At 40.9% G+C, this 27,982-nt stretch overlaps 1 protein-coding gene across 4 annotated transcripts in view; it reads left to right on the top strand.

Moving 5' to 3' along the window:
- The window catches only part of AFF2 (ALF transcription elongation factor 2), a 324,933-nt gene that overhangs the window by 290,456 nt on the left and 6,495 nt on the right, over positions 1-27,982 (top strand). For 2 of the 4 annotated variants that reach the window (XM_050974295.1, XM_050974294.1), the window contains exons 11-21: positions 1-1,020; positions 3,121-3,245; positions 9,005-9,239; positions 11,153-11,292; positions 11,837-11,900; positions 15,221-15,357; positions 18,545-18,616; positions 18,975-19,068; positions 21,774-21,821; positions 22,327-22,376; positions 26,642-26,856. In XM_050974295.1, the coding sequence (XP_050830252.1) occupies positions 1-1,020; positions 3,121-3,245; positions 9,005-9,239; positions 11,153-11,292; positions 11,837-11,900; positions 15,221-15,357; positions 18,545-18,616; positions 18,975-19,068; positions 21,774-21,821; positions 22,327-22,376; positions 26,642-26,856 (2,200 nt within the window). The remainder of the gene's footprint in view (positions 1,021-3,120; positions 3,246-9,004; positions 9,240-11,152; positions 11,293-11,836; positions 11,901-15,220; positions 15,358-18,544; positions 18,617-18,974; positions 19,069-21,773; positions 21,822-22,326; positions 22,377-26,641; positions 26,857-27,982) is intronic. The other 2 variants (XM_050974296.1, XM_050974297.1) reach the window with 2 other exon arrangements.

Here is a 27,982-nt window from a genome sequence, read left to right as displayed (position 1 = left end):
CCCGAGCCCCCCTCAACAAACAAATGGCAGCTGGATAAATGGCTAAATAAGGTGAACCCCCACAACAAGACCATCATCAACAATCAAAATGAGCCTCACAGTGAGAGCAGCTCCCAGGCCCAGAGCAACCAGCAGCCCGAGGGGCCAAACAAAGGGAAGCTCAACAGCAGCCTGCCCCCGACCGATCCCAAAGACCGGGCAATCCTTAGTCCCATCCGAGAGAAAGCCAAACCACGGGTTGCCCAGAAAACCCCAGAGGCAAAAAGCTCCAAGCAGAAGTCACCAGCTCATAATGAGCCAGCTTCACAAAGGACTACTGGGAAAAAGCAACCCAAAAAGGTAGAAAGGACTTCCAGTGTAGAAGAGTATAACTGGCCCAAACCAAATAATACCAGCAACACTCCCAAAGAAAAAGACACACAGGAACCCCCCGAGCAGCCAAAGGTTCGAACTAAAGCAGCAGTTGGGAAGACAGCTCCAAGGAAAGAACCACGAACTAGCACAGGTCTCACTTCAGAGAAGAAAAAGTACAGAGGCCCCAGCAAAATTGTCCCAAAGTCCCGGGAGTTCATTGAAACTGATTCATCTACTTCTGATTCAAACACAGACCAGGAGGAGAGCCTGCAGGCCAAGGTGCTGCCAGCCTGCACTGGGTCTGGCAGCAGTGTCAAAGTGAAGGACTCTGGCAGTAACATCCTCAGCGTAAGTAGCTTAACCAGCAATGGCAGCAACACATCCATTGACCAGACCAGCAATGACCTGGAGGAGCAGCTCTTTTCTCCTATCCCAATCGTACAAAATGAACTTCTGTCCCCACTGAGAGAATATGAAGAACTCAAATCTCTGTGGGTGAAAATAGACCTTAGTTTACTCTCTAGGATACCTGGACAGGAAACTTTTGAGACCACGTCTGTGAAAAGTGAACCAAGAGAGGCAAATGTGAAGCACAGGCGACCATCTCGAGAGTCGCCTACCCCAGCAGCTGAAAAACTCTCCACAAAATCCAAAAGGAAACACAAGGTAAGTCATTCTCATTCTTTAAAGGAAAGCACTTGCATTTCTGAGCACCCTGGAGGTCAGGACCAGAGGCAATGATTCCTCACTGCACCTGCAGCTGGGCTGTGGGGAGGTATCACAGCTCTGAGGCTTTATTTGCTGTACAAAGGACTGACATTTACAAGTGCACTACAAATTAACATCAGAAACCAGTAAAAAGCAAACCCCAGCTGAAAAAATCAATAAACAATGTATTTTTGAGATTTTTCTAACAGGTTTTTCACTGTATTTGCTCCCTCACCTATTAGTTTCCAGTGTTCTGTAATCTGCAGAAAGTGATGGGTTCGTATTAGTGCAGTTTCAGCCATACTCAGAAAATGTGACTTCAGTTTGGAAGGGAGGGGTTTATTGTCTGCAGAATTAAGGCGTTTTAACCTCTGGTTTAAACAGGCTTCATCAAAGTCAGTGGAATGGTGCTTGCTTATTCTCCTGGTGAACTTAGTTTTTGTATTGTTTTGTGGTATTAACAAATATGATCCATAGAAATATAATTTACTTAACTAGCTGCTTTCTCTGCACAGCTTCCCAAAAAACAAATATATTTTGACTGAAGGCATTATGTTTTATCATGTGTTTTATGTTATTTATGCCCAAGGGTATCCTACCTTGTGGGATATGACATTGCACTTCAAACTAAATGTGTTTTCAGAAAAGAAACTGAGGTTTTATATCCTAAATGAATTTTTGTAGTCTTTTTTCCAGCTGAAATGCTTGTACTCTGGTCTGCCTGTGAAAAGTCGTCAGAGTGTATTTCTTTATACCCCAAATTTTATAAATCATTGTGAATATGACTTCAGCTGTCTGTTTTGGTGGACTTCTTGAAATCCTAAATTTGAGTCCAGTGGTAAGAGAGAATTAATGCACAACAAAGACAGACGATGCCAGGCAGACACAGGGTCTACACCCCTGCCTAAATGAGTCACTGCACTGGCTCCTTCCCTGCTGAATTAAGTGAAAGTAATCACATGAGTAAACTCAGCAGGTTTTTATTCAATTTATATTCTGGCTGCACACTAGAGGGATGCAAGAAGGAAGGAAAAAAAAGAGGTGAGGGATGTATAAATGTCCATACTTATGTACGTCTAAGTACACCAGGGTGCATATTAATTACACCAAAAATAATTTTTGCTGGGTAGCTTATTGGAGTGTCTGTACCATGGAGAAGGAATCTTGACTAAAACACAAGTGTAGTATTGGCAACTAAAGTGAGGGCTCCCAGGGAAGAAAATAAAATAAGGGGGGTTATATGAAGGGTGGAACCTCATAATTTCCTTGACTGAATCTTTGAATCAGAAAGTCACAAAATGGAGAATCTTCCTCTGGGCCTGTGCTAACATAAGCTGGACTCTGAATCAGCCCCTGGAATGTTGTAATGTGATTGTTCCCTGCTACCCAAGGGGAAACAAGCCAATTAGGATGACTTAAGAGTATACCAAGAGTTAAAGCAGGGTAGGGAGAGACTAATTTTTGTTTCTAAATCATGCTACTAAAAGATTTATTTTAGACATCTACTAGTGGACTCAAAGACTGATATGAAGATTCCAGTGACAGAGCAATGATCAGGTTTGCTTGCATCATTCTAGATCAGGCACAAAAGTCATGCATCAGGGAATCTTCCAAAGCAAATTTCAAATGAGCTATTGCTCTTAATGACCACCCCAGCTCAGTCCTCTACTCCTAGTCCTGTGAGGAATACTTACTCTGAGAAGTTTTCCCATCAGCTTCTATTAGGTCAATGAGTAAAAGCTATTTACTTGAATAAGGTTTGGTGCTATCATTGCATCTAAATTATTAATTAAATTCCAGTTCACTACAGAAGATAACTTCAGCATGAGAGACATTTTGCTTCCTAAGAATCTGCTATGTCACTTGTTATATAACTTCATGTCCTGTTTTTGGAGCACGTTTAACCCTGACTTCAAGGGACTTTCACTTATCTTAGACCAGCAGTTTAACTGCTGCTGCTGTAGGGGAAATACACTGAGGTTCCAGAGGTCCTCTGGATGGCCAGTGAAGCTGTGCATAAGTGCTGGATCTTTGATGCTCTGCCATTTTTTGTTGCAGCAGACAGAAAGCCTGGACACCTTTGTGGAAAGCAAGAAGCAGCGCCTGGAGGAGCCTCCAGCTTCCTGTCTGCTCCCACCTTGTATCTCTCCAATTCCAAACCACAGAATAACCAGCACTAAAGAGTAAGTGGGTTTTTGACATCACATTCCTGAGGGATTTCGCAGTATTGTTCTGTAAATATCTTTGCTGTTGAGTCAGATGGGCTTTACAGCCCATCAGCATAAGTGGCTTCCCATCCATGAGGAAGAGGATCCAGGTAGCTTTGGATGAGATTCATTCCTCTTCTGATGGCCTGCAGGACCTCAGAATCCTGGTGTACTCTTCAACCTCCCTTCAATGTTTTCTCTTGCCTCAGTTACCTTTAATCTCTGTGGACAGTGAATCCTGCTAAAAGTGTGATTTGTTTGATTGCCTAGAATTAGTTTTTTGAATAATTTTCATGAGAGATGGTTCCCAGTTTTGCTGAACAAAACAGTGAAATTGCCTCTTTGTTCTACTTGTGTATACAGCAATGTCAGGGGCCACCATCCCAGGTGTCTCAGACGTGCTTTGTGTCTCAGCAGACACACCATCCAATAGTTTGTGCCTTTCAGAGTGTCTTTCAGAGGTGGCTATAATGCTTCAACAAACAGGTGCCACATAAATAATGATTCTGATTATAGAGTTACAAGGTTAACATTCTATAAATAGCCAAAGAGTCCAATTCCCTTTTATTATTTCGTGTTTTTATGATTTTGAGATGAGGTGCTTCTTTCTGCTTTGCACTAGGAAAAGCAAAGAGTCAAAATCATAGTGTGCTTCTCAAAACAATTTGAGGATAATATACTAAATTTAGATAAAGTTCAAAAGCAAGTTATGAAATAGCACGCTAATTTTAAAATCCTTAGAGAAAGTTGAGCATAATTTTATTTATTCTGGTGTCAATATGGAGTAACATCAGTCTGTGAATTAGCCCCTCATTCAGCCACTGAGAAATTCAGAGTTGGAGTCTGGAAAAGGAAGATGAGTTGAAAGTTACAGTGGGATCTGTAACATGTTGCACATTTGATAAACATCATGATGGGTGTTGCCTGATTGTCATTGCTGGATATACAATGAGCAGAGATACATTGCAGAGGGAATCAAGGATTATCCATCCCCAACACCTCCACAATCCATTAAAAAAAAATCTTTCTATTCTTGTCACCATCAGGCCCTAAGGATCCACCCCCAACCTGATGTTTCTTAATTTGAGCTTGTTTTCCAGGTCGCTAATTTGATTCCTCAGAGCTTTCAACCCTTGGGTATTCTCTGTTAAACATAATTGTGTCCATCAGTAGTTATTTCCATACACTAGCTTTTTCTCTCATCTGTCTGAAGTTTTGAAACAAAATTTTCTGACTATTTTTCCACCTCAGTGAGACCTGGATCACACTGCCTTTGTTGTTACTAGTGTTTTTGAGTTTGCTTGAAGAAAATGCAATACTTTTTTGACTCAGGTTTTCAGTTCAGGTTTTCAACTCCCAGAGACATGCAACTGAATATAGATCAATGTATTTCCCAAAAGATTAGGAAGCTGGATGAACTGTGTGAAGACAATTTCCTAGAAATTTAAACATTCATTTTTAAGCAGTCAGGAGTGATTCTGTTCTCCAGAAGATTGAGTAAATTTTTAAGGGGAGGCAGAAGAAAGTCCAGTGTTCAAGGCCATGGGGGAAAATAACACTTCAGGGGTAAAAGGTTGAAAGACAGGCTTTGCCATTTGGTCTATTATTCCCAAAAGTTCTAAGTTTCCTTTTAGAACTCTCTATATAAGGACTTTAAGAAATGAGGGTGAGTCAGCTGCAGGTGTGATGATGATCTTCATCCCTTAAGGAGGTGTTAAGTCCCATGGTGGATGTTGTCACTTAGTAGGAAACTTAGGTCTCTCCTATTAGAACTTGATCCCTGTGCCAATAAGCCAGGTTCCCCGAGGCAGACACGAGATTTTTATTAGGCTTATTTAAAGGTACAAGAGTGTTTTGACAGAAAGACCACAATCTGGGCCAAAATTTGGAGGCATTCTGGAGTCTGGAGCAATCAGCAAGGGACAGGTCACTCCTGTTCTTTCACAGCTCCCATTGCCTGCCTTGCTGTGGTTTAGGCACTTGGATACATTTCTCTCTAATATTCCCCTAAATATATGGGCTCAATAAAGCCAGCAAAGATGCACATTTAATCTTTAAAGGGTCACATGTCTAATAAGGGCAATTATATGCCTAATTTCCACAAGTTTCTGTGATTTCATGTACAATTTGAGTTTAGAAATTTCAAATGGCTGCTTGTGAACTTAAAAGGCATTTGCACAACCAGAGAGCAGTTCTGTATTATGTAGTCATTGCATAAGCCATAATTACCTCTCTGTTTCTTCCCTCACATATTGAGGGGTTGATGCCTTTTCCAAAATCTGACCTGACACTTAAAATATACTGTTCAAACTATTGCCACTGTATTTTCCTTATTTCTGGTACTTAGAGCAAATGAAGGAATAGGTGATTCAGTGTGTTTATAGGAATACATTGAAGCACTTCTGTGAAGCTGAATTTTTGTCAGATCAGCTGGCTGCTTTGCAGCAGAGGATTACTTATTTATATTTAGTTCCTTGACAGAGAAATTTTAATTGAAGCATTAATTGTATGTGCTGCTGAATCCCATTGATATATGAATATTTGATTGGTAGACCCAGTCCAGACAGAGATTGGACTCACCAAATACTCACCAGTATCTGGCTTTTTGTAGCAACAGGGAATTATTTACTGATGCAAACTGTGAGTCAAACTGGACTCATACCAGTGAAACATGCCCACCATTTAGCAGGCATGCTAGAAATCTGTCTGAGGCAAGCATTTCTGCATTTTTGTTTTTCAAAATTTCCCGTTCTCTTTTGTTTGACCTTTAGTTGAAGATGCACCTTTCCTTGGCAATACATATTAGTTGATCCCTTGGGTGGTCACAGCAGCATTCACTGGGGTTCTTTCATGGCACAGGCAGCCTTCACATCCATGGCAATGACTTCAGCTCCATTCAGGTGCTGCCATATGGCCCAGGCTAACGTGGGAGAGTGACCTTTCCCTGTAAACCCCTGCAGAAAGTCAGATACACCATCAATTGCAGCATTTCATGGTGGGCCAGGGGAGGAGAGGCAAAGGAAAGCCAAGTTCCTGGTACAGACAAAGCCTGGGATGGCTTTGTCTCACTAACAGGCCAGAGGTACCACTGCATAGCACAAGGGGTGGATAAAGAAAGGGCAAAGAAAAGCAGCTAGAAACATGAGAGGGGCTGGAAATTCTCCCTTCTTCATGCAATGACCTCTTGTTGCCTGCTTGCTTGCTTGCTTTCTGCCCTAAAAAAAACAGGCTGGAAAAAAAAAAGCAGATGGGAAACCTTCTCCTTCTTTGATAATTGGCCTTTTTAGACACAAAAGATTAAAACCCTGCAGCCAAAAGACCATCAGTTCTGCTTGTAGTTTTTCAGTGCACTTTGTGTTTCTCCCTAGATTTTAAATAATTTTAACTAACAATCATGTCAGCAAATTAAACCATTGAGTCTCAGTAATTATTGCAATAAATTCATTCAAAATTAGCCATTCCTGCAATCAAAGACCAGTTTCTTAGGCCATTAACAGCCCAAAGCAAAGTGACAATCTGGTTAACTGCTGGTAACAACCTATTTCATGGAGGTTATTGTTAGCATAAATGCTTTAGTGTAAATCTGAGGGAGGTAACATTGCTAAATAAATTGTCAGCTTAATTCCTGCAAAAACTTATAGAATTAACTGGGCAAGGAGAAGAAAAGAAAAAAAACTCTACACACAATTAAAACTGTATTTATGGGGGGGGCAGAGTTAAACGTAAATTAAGTAGAAAAAATATTCTCTAGAGCCTTTTATTTAGTGGTTAGTTCTTCCAAGGCACAGAGTGATTTATGTGCCAGAGTTAAGTAGCTGCACCTGTTCCCTGGTTTGCCCCATCTTATATCTGAGCCCAAAGATGAAGTGAACTGGTGAAGTTTTAAATAGTGAAGAGCAGCAAACTCCTACATGCACAGAAAACCACTTTGTTCCCCCTGTGAGTGCATGTTCATGCCTGTGTAGGGCATGTGCTTTGGGAGGCAGAGGGTTTGGGTTCTGCCCCTGGGTGCTCTGTGGGTTAACTGTGTCTTCTTTGCTGCTATACAGTCCAAGGACACGTGTGTGCTTTGTCCGGGCAGGGCTCACCCTCCTCTGGAAAAAGTTCAGAGTATTGTGAGCTATAACTATGGTAACTTGTCTGAGTTCCAAAATGCCCTTTGGGGGTCAGAAAGCAAACAGATGGAGCTTTGAGTGAGAACTTTCTGGAGGACATATTGCAGGACCACATGTGCATGAAATCAGTCTCCTCCAAGAACTGCTGGTCTAGTCCAACATGGTTGTTTGCCTTTGATCTTCTTCAGACCCATGTGTTTTCCAAGGACAGCATCCATCCATAAGGAAATATGAATTTGAGCTTGTTTTATTTCTTCAGTCTGAAGATCTTTAATATCAGAGGGTTTCAAATAAGATATTTTTAACTGCTTCAGTTGAATTAAAGTCGTTTTGGGTAGAGGAGCTATAAAACATGAGGAATTTGTTTGATTTCACTCTGTGGTTTCACAGATAAGGCTAAAATATTTCTGTATCACCAAAGGTCCAAGTAGGGCAGTGACCGAGGTGTAGATATTGATACTGTCAGTGAAACTGCAGGAGAGGCCAGACTGAAATGAGAAAGAGCTCCTGAATGAGAAGTGAGGAAACCTGGGTCGCCTTCTTCTCTTTCCCTGGTTACTTTGAGGCAAAGGAGATCAATAATTCCTGACACTGACTGAAAGTGGGAACAAAACATAAATTCTTGTTGACTTAATTTGTTATTGAAATTTTAGTCAATAATCATGAAAAGTAAATGATCATGTAGTGCAGTATTAGATGTCTTACAAAAGATTAAAATTCAGGTTATCTTCATTGACTGAGCTGGAACAATACCTAAAATAAAAATCTATGAGTAGATTAACATGTTAAGCAGTCAGTGAAGTCTTGGATTTGGTTTTATCTTTTTTGATGAATTTGAGTGGAGAAAGGCCTACCAGGTTGATTTTTTTTTTTTTCTGGTGTTACTGTGCATCACAGCTGCTATTGCTAGCCAGCTAACAATTTCTGTACATAAAACAGACAATAGATTATCATGTTACTTGAGCTTTCATGTCAAAACCACATTCATTTTCTGAATCACGTTCAATTCATCAACCAATATTTGCTCAAGGGCTTTTGCCAGCTACAATGTATCATTTTAATATAGTGTTGAATGTTGCCTTTATTCTAGAGGTTAAATAATTATTATCTTGTTATTGTTATGGTTATCATTTTGTAGTTGTTATAAATTCTATTTTTGGTTCATATGCTGCCATGTGCTGTTTGGGGTTTTTTGCAGAGGTTGCTTATGTGAGCCCTAATCCACCTCTTAAAAAGATGCTTAATGTTAAACACATAAATAGTCATACTTGATGTCAAAGGAACTCACCCTGTGCATAAAACTTTCCAGCACTTTGCTGAGTCAGAACCTCTATGACCTCTCAAATGAAGACTGACTCAAATTAGCATTTAAATTGGGTGCAATTTGTACTAATGCACTGCAAGTTGTCCTCCAAAGCAGAAGGTTCCTGCAGTCATTGAAAAGGCAGAGGCAGCTCTTCTGTTTTCACTTCTGTACCCTTGTGCATCACCACGGAGGGCACGGACTGCAGGACACACTGGAGGGCAGAGCTGGCTCTCAGTAAATAAAATCTGCAGCTTTGTGCTGTGGAGAATTAACCAATATTCCTGAAGTGCAACTGGTTTTTGTGTGTGTCCCAGGAGCAGCAGTAGCTCGGTGAAGAAGGTGACAAAGAAAAGAGAAGAGAAGCTGTTCCCTCCTCCCTTGTCCCCGCTCTTGGACGACCCTGTGCACCGGCGGCACAGCAGTGACAACAGCTCCTTCAGCCAGGAGCCCACTGTCACTAACACCTCACAGACCAGCAGCTCTTCCTCCTCTGTTTCTAAACACAGAAAGAATGAAAATAAATCCTCTTCTAACCCCAAAGGAATCTGTGTAAGTAACCAGCCTCCGTTGGTGGCGGTGAACAAGATAAAATGCAATCAGCTCAGCTTTATTCTGTTGGATTTTTTTTTCCCCACACAGTATGTATTTCTAAATGCTTATGTAGCCCCACTCAGGGGGAGTGGATCTTTGCAGAGCCAGGCATAAACAGCTCCTGCAAGCTCTGTTTTTAGGTCAGCATTAGGCATCTTCTTGGTGTTGTCTATCATTCCCTGAAGCACCCGAACCCCGAGCCTCAGAGAAGAGCCTTTGCAGCCATCAACTAGCTGAAATTAGTCCCTTAACTCTGTAGCTGCAGCACTCACATTTTGAAAATAAAACTTCCAGAATATCACCTGAATTACTGCCCCAAATTCTCAGCCAGAATTAAGCACTGTAGTCATACTGAATAATATGGCCTAAACTAAACAGACAATAACAATATACCAAAAAATTCCTGTCCATAGTACACTCAGCATGTTAATACCCTCTCTCAGGTTTCCAGGCTCACAACAGTAAGGTTTATTTATGCTTAATCTTCATTATTTATTTGTAAGCTTTTAGACAATTTGTAAATTGGGGGGTTCCCCCCCCCCAGAAGAATATCACACTATTAGGGCCATCTCCTCATCAGTGGTTCTCACAGAGACAGTTCTTTATTGCTTGCTTTTCTCCAGATTCAGGTAGGGTTTTTTTTCTGAAAATACATGAAAAAGAGCCAAAACTGCATAACAAATTCATTAAAACAATGTAAAATTTCACATTAGTTTGTCATCCTCTTTTTAGGCTAAACAGAGAAACTCCAGGGTTTTGGCCCATTTAAGAAAACAGTCCTTCCTCTAGAGTTTTAAACCCATCCTTACTTTATATTATCCAACTGTATCTTAGTATCACTGTCAAAATTAAAAACCAAGAAGAAAATTCTGCCACAGGAAAGGCCATGCATAGCCCCATTTTTCACAGTTCACCACTTTGAGAGAGGTTGTTACCCTGCCCTGTAATGGTAAAACTCACAAGTTGCATTGAATTGTAGGTGACAAATCACTTCACCTTATTCATTCATCCCTGTTGCTTTCTGATATCATTGTGTCACTTCAAGCTGCGCCAGTAATACACACGCCTTCAACTGAAATCAGTGCCAAAATGAACTGCATATGTCAGCAAATAAACAGTGCTGTGTAAACAGCAGGGCCTCTTCCTCTCATCCCAGCATCTCCAGTCAGATTTATCCTTTGTTAATCTATTATCTTGATACAAGAAATATTTTTCCCCTAAAATATGTTAGACTTCTTTTCCCTAGTTCATTGGTTCATCTGTAATTCAGTTTATCTGGTTGGGGACCAAGCTTGCCAGTTGCAATTGCCTGATTTAAAATCTTCTGTTATGCTTCTGGTTTTAATCATTGCAAAGTCACAACTGACTTCTGCTTTCCATTCTTCCCTCTGTAGCAAGAGAGGAAATTGTTCCCTGCTGAAATCCTAGCAGGCTCTTCAGCCACATTAACAGTTAGCTCCTAGTAATATAGAAAAAAAAAGGTTCCATTAGTGTTAAAAAAAGGTTCCATTAGTGTTATACACCTTGAAGAAGTTGAGTTTAGATCTAGCCGGGCCCATTAGATCTCCCAAGCCTTGCTTTAATCAGTGTCTCTGGTCAGTAACACCATGGTGTCCACCTAAACCTCCAAGTGTAAATTCCTGAGTTAGGTGAGAGCCCAGAAGTGGAGTCAGACTCCCTAATTAATCTGTTAGGCTGGTGTTACAAAGAGGGGAAGGCTGGTTTGGTGAGGTGGCACGAAGGTGGGTGGGCTGCCTGGTGCCTTAGCCTTTGGTTTGTTGGGAAGGTTATGGCAGGGAGGGTGGATGTGAGCCCTGACATGGTTGGAAGGTGTTGTTTTGAGCTATGGATAACAGTCCTGTGTTTCCCAGGAGGAAGAATCTCACAGTACACCCACAGCCAACACTCTTCTTGACACCAGCCATCTAGAACCAGACATCTGGTCTGCAATGCCAACTCTTTCCAATGGGAATTCTGAGCCCAGGAGACCCAAAATAACATTTGATGATGTGTAAGTTTTATTGACTTTGTGCTCTGTGATTGGGATTTTTGTGCAAGCAGAGGTCCCAGTGAAAGAGAATATCTTTGATTACAGTGCTGGCATTGGGCACCTGTGTGGATAGTGCTGCACAAAGGCACACAGAGTTTTAATCTTGGCAAATGAACTGTTGCCACTGATTAATGAAGATTCTGTTGATAAATGTTTTCAGATCATGAATGTTGGTTCACGGTAATTCTTCTTCATTTTTTTATTTTAGCTCCTCTAATGGAAACTTCTTATACTTAATTAGTTTAAAATATTTTTCCTTTTCCTCTGTTCAGCACACATTAATAGGTCCTTTGGGCAGCCAGTTTCTACAGCTGCTTATTTTACATTCTGGTCACCCATCATATCTCTGCATACAGCAGCTTCAGATTGATATCAGGTTAAGATTTAAAGAGATAAGTGGGCACACATGTCAAAATTCTTCTTTAAAGCAGTCGGCAGTTTTTTCAAACAACGTTTGTCCAAATATGAAAGCAAAGACTTGAATTAATTGATTTTGTCTCTCTAGGCTGCACAATGCAGATTATTACATGCAAGAGGCTAAGAAGCTGAAGCATAAAGCAGATGCACTGGTAGGTTATCACAGGTTTTTTTGTCTCTTTCCACTGTGGAACTCAGTGTTGAAAAATGAACATTATTGCACAAGATCTAAAGCCTCTCAAACCAAGAGGAACTCTGCTACTGAATAAACTGTGCTTCATTTTGTGCTCCATAAACACTGTGCACAAGTTAGACCCTGAATGCCATTCCTAAATCTTAAGTATTTGTTCCCAAAAGAAAGCTGCTTACAATAGCTAGTGGTTCTTCCAAGGGGGAGCAGCAATCATGCTGTTTATGAAGTATGTAAGATGGTTTTTTTTTATGAAAGTTGATGTGTACTTGAAATTTGTTTTTCTATTCATTTTGAGCCTAAAACAGAAGTGATGAAATATTCCATAGCAGAAAGACAGGCAAATCACCTCACACCCCATTATCATGTGGTAAAACTGTTTGATATTTCCAATCTGATTGTCTAAAATCTGAAACAATTCATTTTTATGTACTACATTCATTTTTATTGCATGGTTTTAGCCTGATAAAGAAAGTCTCAACACACTTATTCCCAAAAAATCTAGTAGTGAGGTAGTTCAATGCTGGGAAAGCTTTTTTTGCTTTACCCCAGAGGAAATTCCAGTAAGATGGGCCTAATTTTGCCAAGTGTTTGGATTTTTATAAAACTACATAATCTGACAGATTGTTTTCTACCATGGTTTGTTCTACACAAGCTATTGCCAGTTCTGAAGTATCCTTAATAAGCATTTGCTTTGTAGGAAGGGACTTTCCCTCCAGTGTGCCACATAGGGTGCAGAGCAGTGGCTCATTCAGGAAGACTTAGTGGAACTTGACTCCTTTATTCAGTTTAACTAAAATGTCTAAAATGGAGTGTGGCTATCCACTTTGCCCCTCATAGAGCTGGGTGATTATTCACCTCTCAACTTTATCATTTCTGGGGGTTTTACATGTATATTCTATCACTACCCATTAGAGATTTTGCACTTAGAAATTAAAAAAAAAAAAAAATTAAAAATCCCCAAACAATTACATGCTTTGTTTTTAAAAAGTAAGTTAGCCAAACAAAGTCTCTCCCTCTGCTGTCAGTGAGCTGAAGGAGGACTGACATTTCAAGCTGTCTGCTTGAGCTCTCCAGGCTCCCTTTTGGCTTGGGGCTCAGTGTTTCCAAGTGTGTTTTCTGTGTGAGGTGGGTTCAGGGTTTTGGCACCTGTTGTGGCTGTCAGCAAGGTGACAGCCATCCCTCCCAGCGTGCCCCTTTGCAGGAGGTGGCCTGATGGCTTCCAGCCAGCTCAGCAGGGCACATCCAGCCACAGCCTGGCTCTGCAGGCTCACCACACCTCCCACAGCTGGGTGACCTTTAAACAAAGCACACATGCTGCTGGCACAGAGCTACCTGCTCCATGCTAGCAAATATTTACAGGCTCAGCCCCGATGAGCTCAACACGCTCCCCAATTCATCTCCCTCTGCAGCCAGACACACTGACAAGGTGCTGGCCCTTCTCTGTGCTCTCACCTGTGCCTGTGCCTGCAGGATCAGGGTGTTTCTCAAGCAGCACTCAGAGGAGCAGCACAGCCCATCCCACTGCTGCCTGCCACACGCAGTTTGACACCCCGAGTGCCCCAATGTGAGGCCATCCACTGTGATCAGCTTGTTGGCAGGCAGAAATATCCATGGACAAAGTATCTGCTTTTTCCTTCTGCTATTTGGATCTTTTAGATCTCAAGTCTTTTTTTTTTTTTTTCCTACCCAATGCAGCTGCACACAAATACTCTCCATGTAACACATTTGGTGTGCAATCCCAGAGTGTTACTTGTCCTATGGAAACAATTGCTGCTGGTTACTTGGTGCTGACATGACAGAGCACAGGCAGCACTGAAAGATGTGTTGCAGTGGCTAGAAAGATAATGCATGTGACCTCAAAATGTGTCAGCAAATGTTAATGAGATTTGTGGCAGCCGTGTTCCTGAGCTTGTAGAGAAAATAGATTTCTGGTGAAGGGCAGGACGTTTCGTGTCTGACGGGAGTGACCCCATGGAAACCTCTCCTTGTCTGGGGCTGCAGGAAGGGATCAGCTAATTTGGGTGGGCTGCTGCAGGGGCAACTGGCTGTACCATATGGAAGAGATCTTGGAGACCTCACTGTGTGCCTGTCTGAGATGTGACGAGCTGGAATGATTCCACCTTCTTCAGAGAATCCGATCCCGTTCCTGGCTCAAATTCTGCATCTCTACTAAATCTGCTTGCAGCCAGATTCTTTTTTCCATACCACAAAGAAGTCATCTTTGGAAGACTTTTTGTCTTCCAAAAGGAATGGAAATTCTTTCGAAGTGAAAAAAAGGAATTTGAAGAATATGCTGAGAAGCAGTCACTGGAATAGAGAGAGAGCAGTCAGAAACATTTCCCTTTTTGTGCTCATTCAGTTAATACCTATCAATTATACAAAAGCTCTGCAAGTAATCAACGCACAAGAGCAGTACTTGAAATGAAAGTGGGCAGAGAGAACTAGTTATGGTTTAGCAGGAGCCACAAAGACAAGTACACTGTTACCTTGGACCAATAATAAATGTTATGCTTTGTGTGTTGTTAGAACAGGCTTCTGTTTTGTGAATGGAAACATATGCAGATGCATCAAAAATATTTTGATAGCAACATAGACATTTTTAAATTATTTAAAGTATATTGGATCCCCTCTATCAAATGCCACATTAGTAGAATTCTTACATTCAGCTATCAAAAACTGAAAATGTTAAATACTATTATAAAGTGCGTACTATAAAAATGTCATATATAATATTCATTACACATAAAAAAAGAAATCAGTATGTCTAAGTCAGTTTAATCACAACCATTATGAGGGCTAAAACCTTTTGCAATAAAATCCTAGCAAAATGAAATATTAAGCAGTGCTATATTGTCTCCCTTTTTTTTTCCTGCTCTTTTACTCATCATATAAGTGATGTGGGTTTTTTTGACCAACAGTTAACACAGAATATGACATCAGCCAAGTGGCATGGAGTTGTTACTTAACCCATGCATAGTGCCATTCAAACTTGGTTCATCTGTCAAGGAGCACTGTGGATGTGCACAAACATGCTTAGTGCCCTTTCTTGCCTTGATGTCAGTGGGCACACACTGACTTTCCTCTGTGGAGCATTCAGCCACATTCTGCCCTGAAAAGATGTGCTAAAAACATATCCTGCCTTAATTACTGTGTGAATTCATTCCTAACTACCAGTGTCGCTTTGCTTTCATCCTAAAGCTAGTGTTGCTTTGCAGAATAATCTGCCCACCTAGAAATGCAAGCTGAAGGATTTTCTTGACAGTGTCCTTCCCATTTCAGCTGGAGAAGTTTGGCAAAGCAGTGAATTATGCTGATGCTGCCCTCTCCTTCATCGAGTGCGGGAACGCTATGGAGCGAGATCCATTAGAAGCTAAATCTCCATACACCATGTACTCAGAGACTGTGGAACTCATCAGGTTAATGTCCTTTCTGTGATCATTTTCATCATCTCATTTCAGTCATAATTAGAACCTGCTATGTTTTAAAAAATACCATTTCAACGTATTAATGATTTGTCCAAGGCATCTTCATCTCAGAAGTCATCATAATTAGTTCTTGCCATTTTATTAATGTCATGGAAAATTTATAATTGATGGACACTGCTTTTATAAATTATCCCCTTTAGAGGTTATAATGTGAGGGTTATAATTTGCAATATTCATAAAATTAAAATTGAAATGTAGTGGGTGGAAGTAAAGTATAGTAATTTCACTGTTTGGCAATGACACTTGTCTTTTAAAAGGTGTAGTTTTATAATTCAAAACGTTAAAGGGAGTCTATCAGGATTTCTATTACAAACCCTTGTTTTAGAGGTTTATAACTTGGCTGTTAAAAAAGAGAAAAGCCGAAACTTGGGATATAAGATCATAGCCAGAGAGGTAGCTTCTGCATATATTGTCTTAAAGACAGTATATTTTTAATGTTACAGGAATGTGCACCAGCTGAATTAATTTTAATACAGTTTTGTAGACTCATGGGCTACAATATGGATAAGAGAGTCTTTACATACTAATAAAATGTCTGAATTATTATTGTAAAATCTGCTACTGCTCCTTATAGCTGTTTCATAGTCTTGGGTCCATAGAAATAATAATCTCCTGAGTAACAAACTTTGCTTTACTTGAGCAAATTATCAAAGTGAAATCAAGCAGGATGAAATTTACCTGTAAGTAGAACAACAGGATTTTTCCTCTTCACTGTGATGCACCTTTGCTTTCCCTAGTGTATGCTGGGAATATTCTTGTTAATGTCAGTGTAATTACTGGCAGTTTGCAGAAGTGAAAGAAAAAGAGGCAAATCAAACCCTAAATATTTGGTTTCTAATATGTCAACTGTGGTTTTTTTGACATGCTAGATTAGCTATTAGGGACTGCCAAGATAATGCATGTTTTACATTTTGAATAAGTAGGTATTTGCATAATAAAATGTATCAAATCTTAAACTGTTTTTCTCAGGTAAATAATATGCCTGTTAAATATTTAAAAACATGGTTTTTACATTCTACACTTCATAAAGGGAACAAAAAAAATCTAAAGAAATCACTCAAGAAAAAAATGATGTTCACTCAACACTTGATCCATGTTAAACCCTGGAGAGCAGAGGACTTAGAAAAGGAGCCACCTGCCTCTGCTCTGCTGTGCCCAAATCATCCTGCAGTCTGACAGCATGTCCTGAACTACACAGCTGCAGCTGCATGCCAGAATAAATTGTATTTAAAGAAATATTCTTTAAAGAAGAGAGTTCTTCTTCATAGGAGCCTGCATTTATTTTTGGTTTTTTTAAGAAAACCACACAGCCCAGTTGTAATTGTTGCTCCTCAGTCCAGCAGTCTGTCTGTTCAGAGAGCACAGAACAAAAAGCTTTGTTCACCCACAACATGTGAACCACTTAAATCAGGGAATGGCAGCTCCAGGAGAGGCTCACAAAAGGGCAGGACCTGCAAGGAGTCAGGTGAGGGCACAGCTTATCCTGGGGTGGCTGGCACTCCTCAGCATCAACAGTCCTGCTGCTGTGCTGCTCCTGGCACAGTCCTGCTGCAGGCTCTGGGACAGGCATGGAAGCAATGCCTGAACTGCTTCTGGAACTGCTTTTGGCTATGGAAGAATCTGGAGAGCATGTTATATTAGATCTCCAATATGTAAATAGCTGAAGTCAGGTGAGATTAATTCCACCACCTACCACCAAAAGCAGAGTTTAATTCACCACCTGTTGCATGCAGCATCTTGTAGCAGCCAGTGAGACTGACTTGTCCATTGAATTGCTGTCAGTGGTCAGACCTGGACAAAGGTGATTGCCCAGCTGAACAGCACGCTGGTCCAGGCTCAGCAAAGCTCCATGGACAAAGACACAATTCTTGTGGGCTACAGTGGGTGCTGGATGTACAGACAAAGTATGTGACTGTGCACACAATGCTTTCTCAGTGTAGCTGCTAGTATTAACATAGGTTTTTACTGTGAGATAACAAACAGAGGGAGATTTTTCTCACTTTTACCCCTCCCTTCATCAGAAGCACAATTTTCCCCTTTTGCATTTAGCTGTGTCTGCCCTGACTATCTGCATCAGACACCTATTTGTGAAAGCAAGTGGAGCATCAAAGAGATTGGGACTATCAGAGATCTGACAGTCAAATGTGTTTTAATTTAATGGTAATGCTGAAATCCCAGAGAGACAGAGATCTTTGTGTTTGATCACATTGATGCAGTCTGACTAGAACCCCAATACCCAAGAGCAGGTGGGACAGGAGGTGGAGGAAGCTCCACTGGGGTGGTGCAGCTGCAGCCTGGGGCTGGGGTGGGTGGTGGCAGCCAGGCAGGGGAGAGCAGCTCAGCTGCCTGCACTCCATTACCTCCTTGTAAATGGGAACTCATCAGGACTGCCTGGATACCTTCAAACTTTCTCACGCAAGGCTGAACCCTATTACTTATTCTAACACAAGTACCTGTGAAATTGCATTAGGGCTCAGAACAATGATTTTATGCGATGAATTGATTTTCAAGAGACTAATGCATAGGATGGAGTGTGCTCAGTTAAAGGGAAAAAAAAGGCAGAGGAAATAGGAATACTCAGTCCTTGATCATCCAAACGCTGGACAGCAGCAATTAAATAGAGAGGGAAGACCAAGTACACAAGATTCATAAATTAATGAGCCCAAGAGTGAAAAAAGCTGTGAACGTGACCTTTCCTGTATGTAAAACCATTATATATATAAAATATATTTATGAGAACGATTTTGAAGATATTATTCAAGCCCAAAGTATTATATGTAAAGCATTATTATAAATTACTTTACACTTCAGTACCTATAGGGCCAAGATCTTATGCTTCTGTTCAACACTCATCCCAAATATTTGCAGGACTCAGCCTAGTTGGCTGGATATATTATCATTAATGTGGCCAAGAACAGTTCACCTTGTTGGCCCAAAAAATTGGTTGGTGATTTACTTAAGGCCTTCAGATTTTAAGGGATGCTCTCTGTTGAGTTTTACATTGATCTCTTCCTTACAGAGCACTCTGACCAATAACTATTGCAGTTGGAGAAAAATATCTGATTATTTTTGGAAACACCCTAACTCTCAATTTCTTATCTCTCACCTTTCTAACAAGGTATGCAATGAGACTCAAGAATTTCACAGGCTCTTCTGCCACAGAAGGGGACAAGAAATTAGCAGTTTTATGGTAAGTCCCTTTGCGACAAGGAGAGAAGCAGCTAAAATCTTAAGGAGGACTTTAAAAGTACTGAATGACTTAAGCAGCTTACAGAAGATCATTATTCTTGTTTTCCATTAAACTATTAAAGGATAACTAATGGATTTCTTCAGCAGCTGACTAAACATTTATTCTTCTAATTTATACTCTTATCAAGATGGGATTTTAATGCTTTTGACCACTTTTTTTTTTTTCTCCATTTGCTTATGTTTCAAAATGTAACCTTAGAACAGAAACTGCAAAATATAGGTCAGCTTTTTTTTTTTTTAACAGTTTATAGGTTTCATTAAGCAATGGAATTAACATAATCCTTTCCTAATTACCACAGCTACCGATGCTTATCACTTCTCTACTTGAGAATGTTTAAACTAAAGAAGGACCATGCTATGAAGTACTCCAGATCTCTGATGGAATATTTTAAGGTAATCTTTATTCTGTTTAATTCATTGATAGGAAATGAAATTCATACCAACACTGAGAGCTCTCACAAGTATACTGCATGACTTAAAAGTCCCACATTTAACCCTTCCCCTGGGAAATGCAGGCAGGATGGCTGCCAGGGAATGGGGACAGAAGTGATTTGGGGGATTTTTGGACTAAGTCACTTGATTCAAAGGACCATACTCAGTAATTCTACAAAAATAACATTATTCTCAACACCATGTAATGTTTATGCAAGTTTCTGTTCTTTCAAGGTTTCAATGTGCAAGTAATTATGAACTGACCTTTAATGAACCATAATAAAGCAATTATTTGGGCTGTAGTTAGTTAAGTTTAGGTTTTAGATTCAGTGAGATTTCCTGAAGCTTATTGCAGTTTTAGAGATTTCTCCTTTTGTTCTTGAGGAACTTCAAATTACCTTATATACATCTTGAAGGTTTGCCTTTACCTTAAATTGAGATCCAATGGTCATGACTTGGGGATGTTTCATTTTACCTTGTCAAATGCTGCTTACCCAGTAAGAATGACAAATCCTCACTCTTCCTAGATTAAGAGAGAAGCAGAATCTTTCTTCAGCTGTGAGGTTTTGATATTTATATTTCACTGGTTAATGCTGTTTGAAGCATACATTAATTCTTTTACTTTATTACTACATATTATTCTATAATTATGTAATTATACTGGCTTGTCAGCCCATCAGTCTTTTTTTGTTGGTGTTTTCAGCCTCTGTGAATTTGTTCAAGGCTTTGACATATGGGTACTACAAACCAGGAAAAAGCTCTAACACTGCAGTTTTCCTGTTTTCATGTAAATGGTGATAAAATGATCCTTCTGCTGTAAAACTCCAGTTCTGAGATAGCAGCAGCCATAGTCCTGGCTACCCACGTGTCCCCTGTGTGTGTCTCTGTGCAAGTCCAGTAATGTTAGTCCTGATCTTGTGCTTAAATGGGGGCTCTCTTGTACCATTAGGAGTGCCCCCGTTGTGCTCATGGAGTTTTCAGTCAGGGATTTGCACAACAAATTAAATTTGAGCTACACACATTTGTAACCTCAGCACTTTCATGAAATGTATTCCAGCCACTTCAGATTTTATCCAGGATGAATGTAGATTGTATCTTAAAAACAGGATTATTAGACAAATAAACCTTTTCTGCAGAAAGTAATGATTTCTTAAAAAAAAATAAAATAAGTGGGAGCAGGGGAGATTCTCTTTCCTTAAAGCCACTTTATTTTCTCTAGCTGTGCAAGTTGGTAAGATAAAGAACATATTTACTACTCCCAGCATAAGAAAATGTCTTTTAATGTAAATTAAAATAAGAGAAAAAAATAAAAGTGCAATAAAATCGAGGAATCAGGAATGCTAGGCATAGGCACGCAGTTGAAGCTAAGTGCTTCAGTTAATGTTGCAGAGTGTGTGCTGTGGGCACTGTAACTCACTTGCTAGAAGCAGTGTTTGAGTGTATACAGATTATATGTTCAGGTTCTTTCTGTAATAGAGGCACAGGAGGAGAAAAGAAAAGAATGGGAGCTATTAACTGTGTGTTAGTTTTGTATTGCTGCACTGTGTTCTCTGTGTTCACTAGCAAGAATCTGTAATACAAATGAAACAGATTAACTGTTTGAATAGAGTTGTTATTCAAACTTTTGCAGAATTTTAACTGTGAAAAGCAGCCCACTGCTTACAGCAGAGCTGGGGAAGATTTTTTTCAGCTAAATTGTTCTTTATATTTTTCCTCACAAATGCCACTTTGTCCAAATTGAAACCATTTGTGGACAGAACTGGTTCTGATTAATTTCCAATTAAAAGCTTCAAAATGATACTTTTAACATTTCAAAACAGAAAATAGCTGCCTAATCATGAAAGCAATTTGGAAATTTAGAGGCAACTTGGAGTAAAACACCACTAAAGTGATAATTTTTTTTTAATTGAAATCAGACCTTTTATGATCAGAAAAAGTGACATCCTCTGATGCATTTCCTCTGAAAGTTTGAGGAACATTTTCATGTTTTTTAAAATGCGTTGTCAGTAGTCACTGAAATACTTTGCTAAATATTTTCATTATCAAATAACTGCTTCCCATTGAGATCCAGTCTTAATCTTGACAGAGCTATTATTTGTCTCCAGGTACTGTTGGGAGCAATCCCCAGACAGGAGAAATTAACAATAAAAGCTTCTTCTTCATTTCTGAAGACTTTCCAGGGCAGTTTATGTCACTTTTTCCTCAAGCTCCATATGCTCTGTGCTGTGAAACACCCCAAGAGATGCTCACATCCTCTGTGACAGGCAGTGGCTGCTGTGCAGGAATGGCCAGGCCAGTGCTGTGGTTTGGACAATGTTTCCTGCTTTGGTCAGAAATGTTGGGCTGTGAGCTGTGCTTTAGAATCAAGGGTGCTGTCTGTGCTCCACTGAACCTCTGTGCCTCCCATGCAAAATAGTGATTACAGTAACAGATGAGGGCTGCAATGATGTGGGTAATACTTTGCAGAGAACTTGTATAACTTGATTGAATTTTCACTGTGAGTGCTGACTTCTCAGCAAGGGAGCTGAATGAATGTTTTCAGAGGGCACACACAGATAGCCTCAGCCCTGATACTGCCACTTGGTGTGGGAACTAAGATACCAGTCAGTCTGAGCAGGGCTGGAAAGACCTGGGCTTTATTGTTGCTCGGCAATCTTTTTGTACAGGGTTTTACAAGGTGCTACACAGACGTGAAAGGCAGAATGAGTAAGCAGGTAAGGAAAGTCAACTTGTGCAACTAAAATATATAAAAGCAAAAGCATTCAAACAGATCCATACTAAAAATTTTATTTATACTACTGTCTAAATCCCAAGCCACCTTCCCTAAGCAACTTGGGAGGGATCAATTTCATTAAAGCATCAAGCCAAATTATTTTTCTTTCTTATTAAAATATTGAAGGTCCCTCTAAAGATAAGCAGTCATTTTCATTCTGAAGAACTTACTTTGTAGAATAAGTTTCAGTGGTAATTAAACCACTTCTCTGTGACCTATATCTGCTCTTACTGGAATTTATTCTCTCTTTTATGAAATTATTTTCAAGCTACTGGTTGGAACCTACCAATCATCCACCAGCCACTTAATTATGGGACCAATGTGCAGAGCTTTTCTGCTCCATGCACTGTAGCTCTTGCAATGAAAAGGGGGAATGTTGAGCCTTGTGTCATCAGTATTCATGTACTTGCATCACCTGTATTTACATTTTGGTTTTGTGCTTACAGAACTCTTCAAAAGCCTCACAGGCCCCCTCCCCTTGGGGCGGCAATGGAAAGTGAGTATTTTCTCCTGAGTACTTCTGTCTGGGAACAAGTGGTTCCAAGAGGAGGGGAAGTGTTTTTCTGCCTCTGAAGGCAAAAGTCAGGTCATGGGATCAGTGTTTTGGGAGCTGCAGGTATATTTCAAACATGTATAATGTATAAACTGTTCTGGGCTACAGAATTGATCATACAGCTGCCTTGGGCTCCTGGGGGCAAGGGGCTCCCACTGGACTAAGTCAGATCCCCCTGTGAGCCAGCCAGTGTGGGTAGGAAGGAAGAGCTGAATCACACCTTCATCCCTGCAAAGCCTCCTTAAGTCTAAAATCAGACATGGTGGGTCTGTGCTGAATTCTTTGACAGTTTGCTTCTCAAGCCAAATGAAGGCCATAAAAATATCAGTTAATTAGCTGGCAAGTACCATGACACTTTAGGAAGCCAAAGTAAAGTTAACCTCCATTGCAATGATCTTTCAATGATTCGTTCAGCAATGAAAGACCAATGAATATTTCCTTGATATATGGTAAGTGCTGTTTAATAAAACTGAAGGTATAATAGTGGTGAGAATGTGAAGGCACTTAGTCAGCCAATTATCAGTGGCTCCATATTAATGTTAAAACACCCTCACCTCAGGTGTGCAGTCAGGGTAATGCAGTTATGATCAGAAGAGGCACATCCTTGCCTTTAGCTGGCAGTGGCTGTTGCCAGCTGACACACATTTCTCCTTTGTCCTGGTCACACATCCAGACACAAGTAAGACAAAGGTGAAGGACTTCACCCTTTTTTCCATCTTTATTTGAGTAGGCTAAATTCTAGGTGAAAATTACTATTGTTAATAATCTCTTCCTGGTGGTTCAGAAGAAGAAATGGTCATTAGACATGCCAGGGAAACAAAGAAGGAGGGGTTGAAGTTTAGCACACGAAGAAGTGACGTTTTCAAAAAGACTTTGTTCTCAATCAGTGCAAAACCAAAAATTCCAACATTTTGCTTAAAGTGAAATATTGCCTCAAATAATTCAAAATATTTTGGGGTATAGATAGGTATATGTACACCCCCCAAACACTCAGTTATTTTGAATATGTATATATAGAGCTATTAAAGTATAGATTGTAACACAAGCTAAAGTGACTAAATAAGAAATCACTTTAAATAAAAACTAAAAATATAATTTAACACTGGAAAAGAAACTACTAAATTAAATTATTCATTATGTGCCAGTTTTTTCAGGCATTGAAGTGTCAGTGAAACCTTGTATTGTAATAAAAATACATAAATGTTAACATAAAGTTCTAGTGATCAAATAGAACACTGGAGCATAACATCTCTTTTGTTCCTTAAGAAGGGGCTTGTGCATAAACATTTCATGAAGCAGAAGTTATCCTTTTATTCCTGTCCTATAATAGACCTCTATGAAGTGTGTGCTCTGCAGGTGATGACATCTCCCTCGCTATTTAAAGGAGCTATTAGGTGTCCAGGATTGAGAATAAGTGGGTTTTGACTGGAGGAGAAAATTCTTGTCTGGCCACAAAGTAGGCAGCAGAAACCCAGCCTTCAGGTCAGCATCACTTCTAACATAACACCCAGCTGATCAGTCTGTTCCCACTAACTTTGGAGATAAGGAAGGAAAGCTCTGAAAGTGCACATCTCTGTCTTCTATTCAGAGCAGGAAGCACTTGACATGTGAGAATAACTGAGTGACAAGGCCATGTTATAACAGCATTATTGTGACACCTGTGCCCAGCACACAGAGAGCACAGTCCACACTCAGGTTGTGTGTCCCCTCTGTGTGGAGTCTCAGAAGAAAACAGCTCTCCAGCTGGCTCCGAGCTGCCATCTATCTCAGGTGGCTCCTGGTTCCTCCGAGGTTTGTCACGGACCTGGTGCTGCCATTGGCAGCTTCTGCTCTGCCTTCCCCAGGGCTAATTGCTCTACAGTTTCCTCTTAATCCCCTGCAAATTTGTGTCAGATGGGGAGAAAATTCACACACCACAGAAAAAAAAAGACCAAACGCCTTCCAGCATACGGCATCACTGGAGATGGAGCAGCAGCCTGGCGCAGGATGGGGGGACAGTGGGGTAATCTCAAGTATTTTTCTTTAACAAAGCAAAGCTTATCCATTGCCATGGAGTGTAGTCTAGTCAGGATCTCAGATCCATCAAAAATCACAGCTTGGCTTACTGGAATTTCTGCCTACTTGTTTGAAAGGGTTGTGAACCTCTAAAGTTGGCCCGGATTCCATCCTGGCAATGAAACAAATTTTCTCTGGTTTCATTACAGAAATGTTTCCCACCTCTAGCGACAGAAAGCACAAAATACAGAGATTTAGTAGACTCACCACAGTAATAATGGCTGTGCACAACAGGGTAAATCCAATGAACAATGTGCTTTATTTGGCAGAAGTGCGTCAGCTGGTTGTAAGTGGCTCTAACAAAATACTCTTGGTCTCCTCAGATACTTATCATTTTTAACTGCTCCCAGACCTAATCTAGTATAGTTCAGCTCTTCTGTGCAATAAAGACACTGTGGCAAGTCAGGTAACCAGGACGTTCTGAGACTTTAAAATAAAGCATTTGTGCATTAGGACATGCTTAAACTCTAACCCATAAGCTGGGTAAAAAGCTACAAGCTGCCAAATCAATGTGATCTCCAGCTCTGGAAAAAGAATGTATCACAGGAGCCTGTTGTTGAGCACAGGTTATAGCAGGGCACTGCTGGAAAATCTGCAGCAAAAGCTGTTGCCATCAATGCCTTTCAGCCCAAGTCCATGCCGCTGTGTCAGTCTGTCCTGCAGCACCTCGAGGTGTCAGCAGGTCTGTGCCCAGGCAGGGCCATTGACAGTGGCCTTCAAAGCCAAGAGGCCAAGCCCCTCTGTCCTGGGCTTTGGATCAGGCTCAGTGACTGAGCTTGATGCTGTGGCACAGCACGAGGCACCTACAGCTGCGTGTCCAGGGAGGGGTTGCAACATCCCTGTCTGGAGAGTTTTGGTCTCTTTGCTTCATGCAGAGAGTGCCAGGAGTGTCTTGGCCCTGCATCTCTAGTGTGTTCCACAGCAAATAGAATGCTTTTGTTTAGGCAAGTGCTTCCAATTGGGTGAATGAAATTACATCCAGCTGGGGCTGGTCACCAGTGATGTTCCCCAGGGCTTGGTACTGTTTCATGTCTTTATTGATGATCTGGAACCCCCTTGGTCTTGAAGGGGATCAAGGGCACCCTCAGTCAGTTTGTGGATGACACCAAGCTGGGCAGGAGGGAGGCTCTTTTTACTTCTCCCAAGTAACAAGTGATGAGACAATAGCCTCAAGTTGTACCAGGGGAGGTTTAGATTGGAGATTAGGAATAATTTCTTCCCCAAAAGGGTCGTCAAACACTAGAATAGGCTGCCCAGGGACTTGGTTGAGTTGCCTTCCCTGGAGGTATTTAAAAGTGTCTTGATGTTGACATGGCATGTGGGGACATGGGCTGCTGGTGGACTTGATAGTTCTGGATTTACTGTTGGACCCGATGATCTTAAAGGTATTTTCCGACCTGAACAAATCCATGATCCTATAAATTTTCAAAGAGAATAGCTGTTCTGTGAGCATTCAGCACTACACAGCTCTAAACAAGAGCGTGCTGTGCTGACCTCTGCACTGCCTGCAGCCAGCAGGTGATTCCTAATTGATGGTGTTAGAATTAAAGGAAAATCTATATTAGAACATTAGTGCCTCACTAAGTAGGTAACTTAAAACACTGCTCTGTGCAGAACTGTGTGGATGAACGGTAGGCAATTAGAACAAATCTCCATAGCCTTAAAGAATCCTATGGAGATATTCATAATCCTGCAGTACCCTCAGGTCCTAATGCTGCTCTACAGGGTGCTTTTAAGACTTGCTCTTTACTTATTGTGGTGACTGTTTTTGGAGCAAACTGTCATTGTGGTTTCCAGAAAATACTTCGATAATAAGCCAATATTGCACATTGAGTGTTTTCTAACTGCCATTGCAGCTTCTGGCAGCTGGTAGAAAAATCATTACAGCTATGAGATGCTTTTTTCTCTGAAAGATTGCTCTATTTTTATGATAGATTTTTTTTTTTAAATAGCAGGTTCATTTAAAGGGAGAATTAAATCCCTTTTTATTTTCAGTCATTCCCAGTCGATAAGCTGTCCTTTCTCATAAAGTCAGGAGGTACCCCTGCACAGTCCCCCTTTACTGGGGGTGCAGAGTGAACTTTTCAGGTGCATTTAGGACAGCAGTGAAGTGGGGGTGTGAGGGGGGCTCACTCTCTCTCTGCCTCTTGCAGGAGCACAGAAACGCCCTCGCCCATGTCCCTGAGCCCATCCCCTGTCAGCTCTGCTGGGAGCAGCTCGGGCAGCGCCGGCTCGTCCTCGGCGGGGACCATCACCATTCCGCAGCGCATCCACCACATGGCCGCCAGCCACGTCAACATCACCAACAACGTCCTGCGCAGCTACGAGCACTGGGACATGGCTGACAAGCTGACCAAGGAGAACAAAGGTGCCCCCTCTCTGCTCTCTCTGTGTCCCCTTTGGCTCCCCAGCCTTAGCTTTCCCTGGCTCTCTGGTTCGGACCCAGAACCAGCGCATCTAAGAGCACAACTGTGACAGCTTGAGCAAACAGACCAAATCTGCTTGCTGGTGGCTGTAGCCAATGCCTATCTTCTCTTGTCAGGCACAGAGGGGGATGTGTAACACACGCTGAACATGGGGTTATCAGAGCAGCTGGCAAATAATTTAGTGAACACAAGCCCCAAGTGATGAGAGCTTTTAAGTCTGCAAATTCGTTCACTGTTTCAGCCTCTCGTAGAGCACCGAGGTTATTTTCAGATTGCTCTGTCAACGGGTTTAAGACTAATAAAATGCTAGCTAGGATAATAAGCAAACATTAGATGTTGTGTTTATGTGGGGAGTCCGATTAGGAGATGTCCACTGAAAGCCGTGACCTTGACTCTTCTATGGTTGGATTGCAGATCTGTTTGTTAATTCCTAACAACAAAATGTAAGTCTTTACCACAGTAATTTCAAAGGAGTTTTGGCAAGCAGTTTGTGACTGGATTCTATAAAGTATAGTGAAGTGACTGAGATATAACTAAGGGACAAATCTGGCCTGTTGTTGGCCAGCTGTGAACTTCCCCATGACAATATCATTACTCAGATTCCAGCTCTGGGCTTGCACAAATCACTGAGAAAGCTTCCTTTGACACTAGAGGTACAGAGCCTAACTAGGAAATAGTCTCATCGTGAGTCGGCTCGTTCTCTTAAATTATGGTGAGATTTCAGATGGCCGACTTGTCCTGACAAATGTGCTTGCTGTATGCAGTTTGATCTTACTCCCATTAATGTCAGTGGCAAATTTCCACTGATTTAGAGAAACTGAGCTTGAGATTTATAGAGTTTTATGTCTGAATGGTGGGTCATAATGATCCATCCCTGGATGAGGAACAATAATAGAAGTTCTGTCCAGTCCTCCCCACTGCTTCTTGTCTTTGTTCACATTGATTAATTTAGTAGCAGTGCAGTCATTTTGGATTTTTTCCATAGCTGCATCCATTTTCACAAAATGTGAAAGCGATTCCCTGTCAAATGTAATGCAGAATGTTACAGTGGGAATGCAGAAGGATACC

The sequence above is a fragment of the Serinus canaria genome, chromosome 4A, assembly GCF_022539315.1.
Source record: "Serinus canaria isolate serCan28SL12 chromosome 4A, serCan2020, whole genome shotgun sequence".
Taxonomy (NCBI): Eukaryota; Metazoa; Chordata; class Aves; order Passeriformes; family Fringillidae; genus Serinus; species Serinus canaria.
This window is presented reverse-complemented; position numbering and strand designations above follow the sequence as displayed.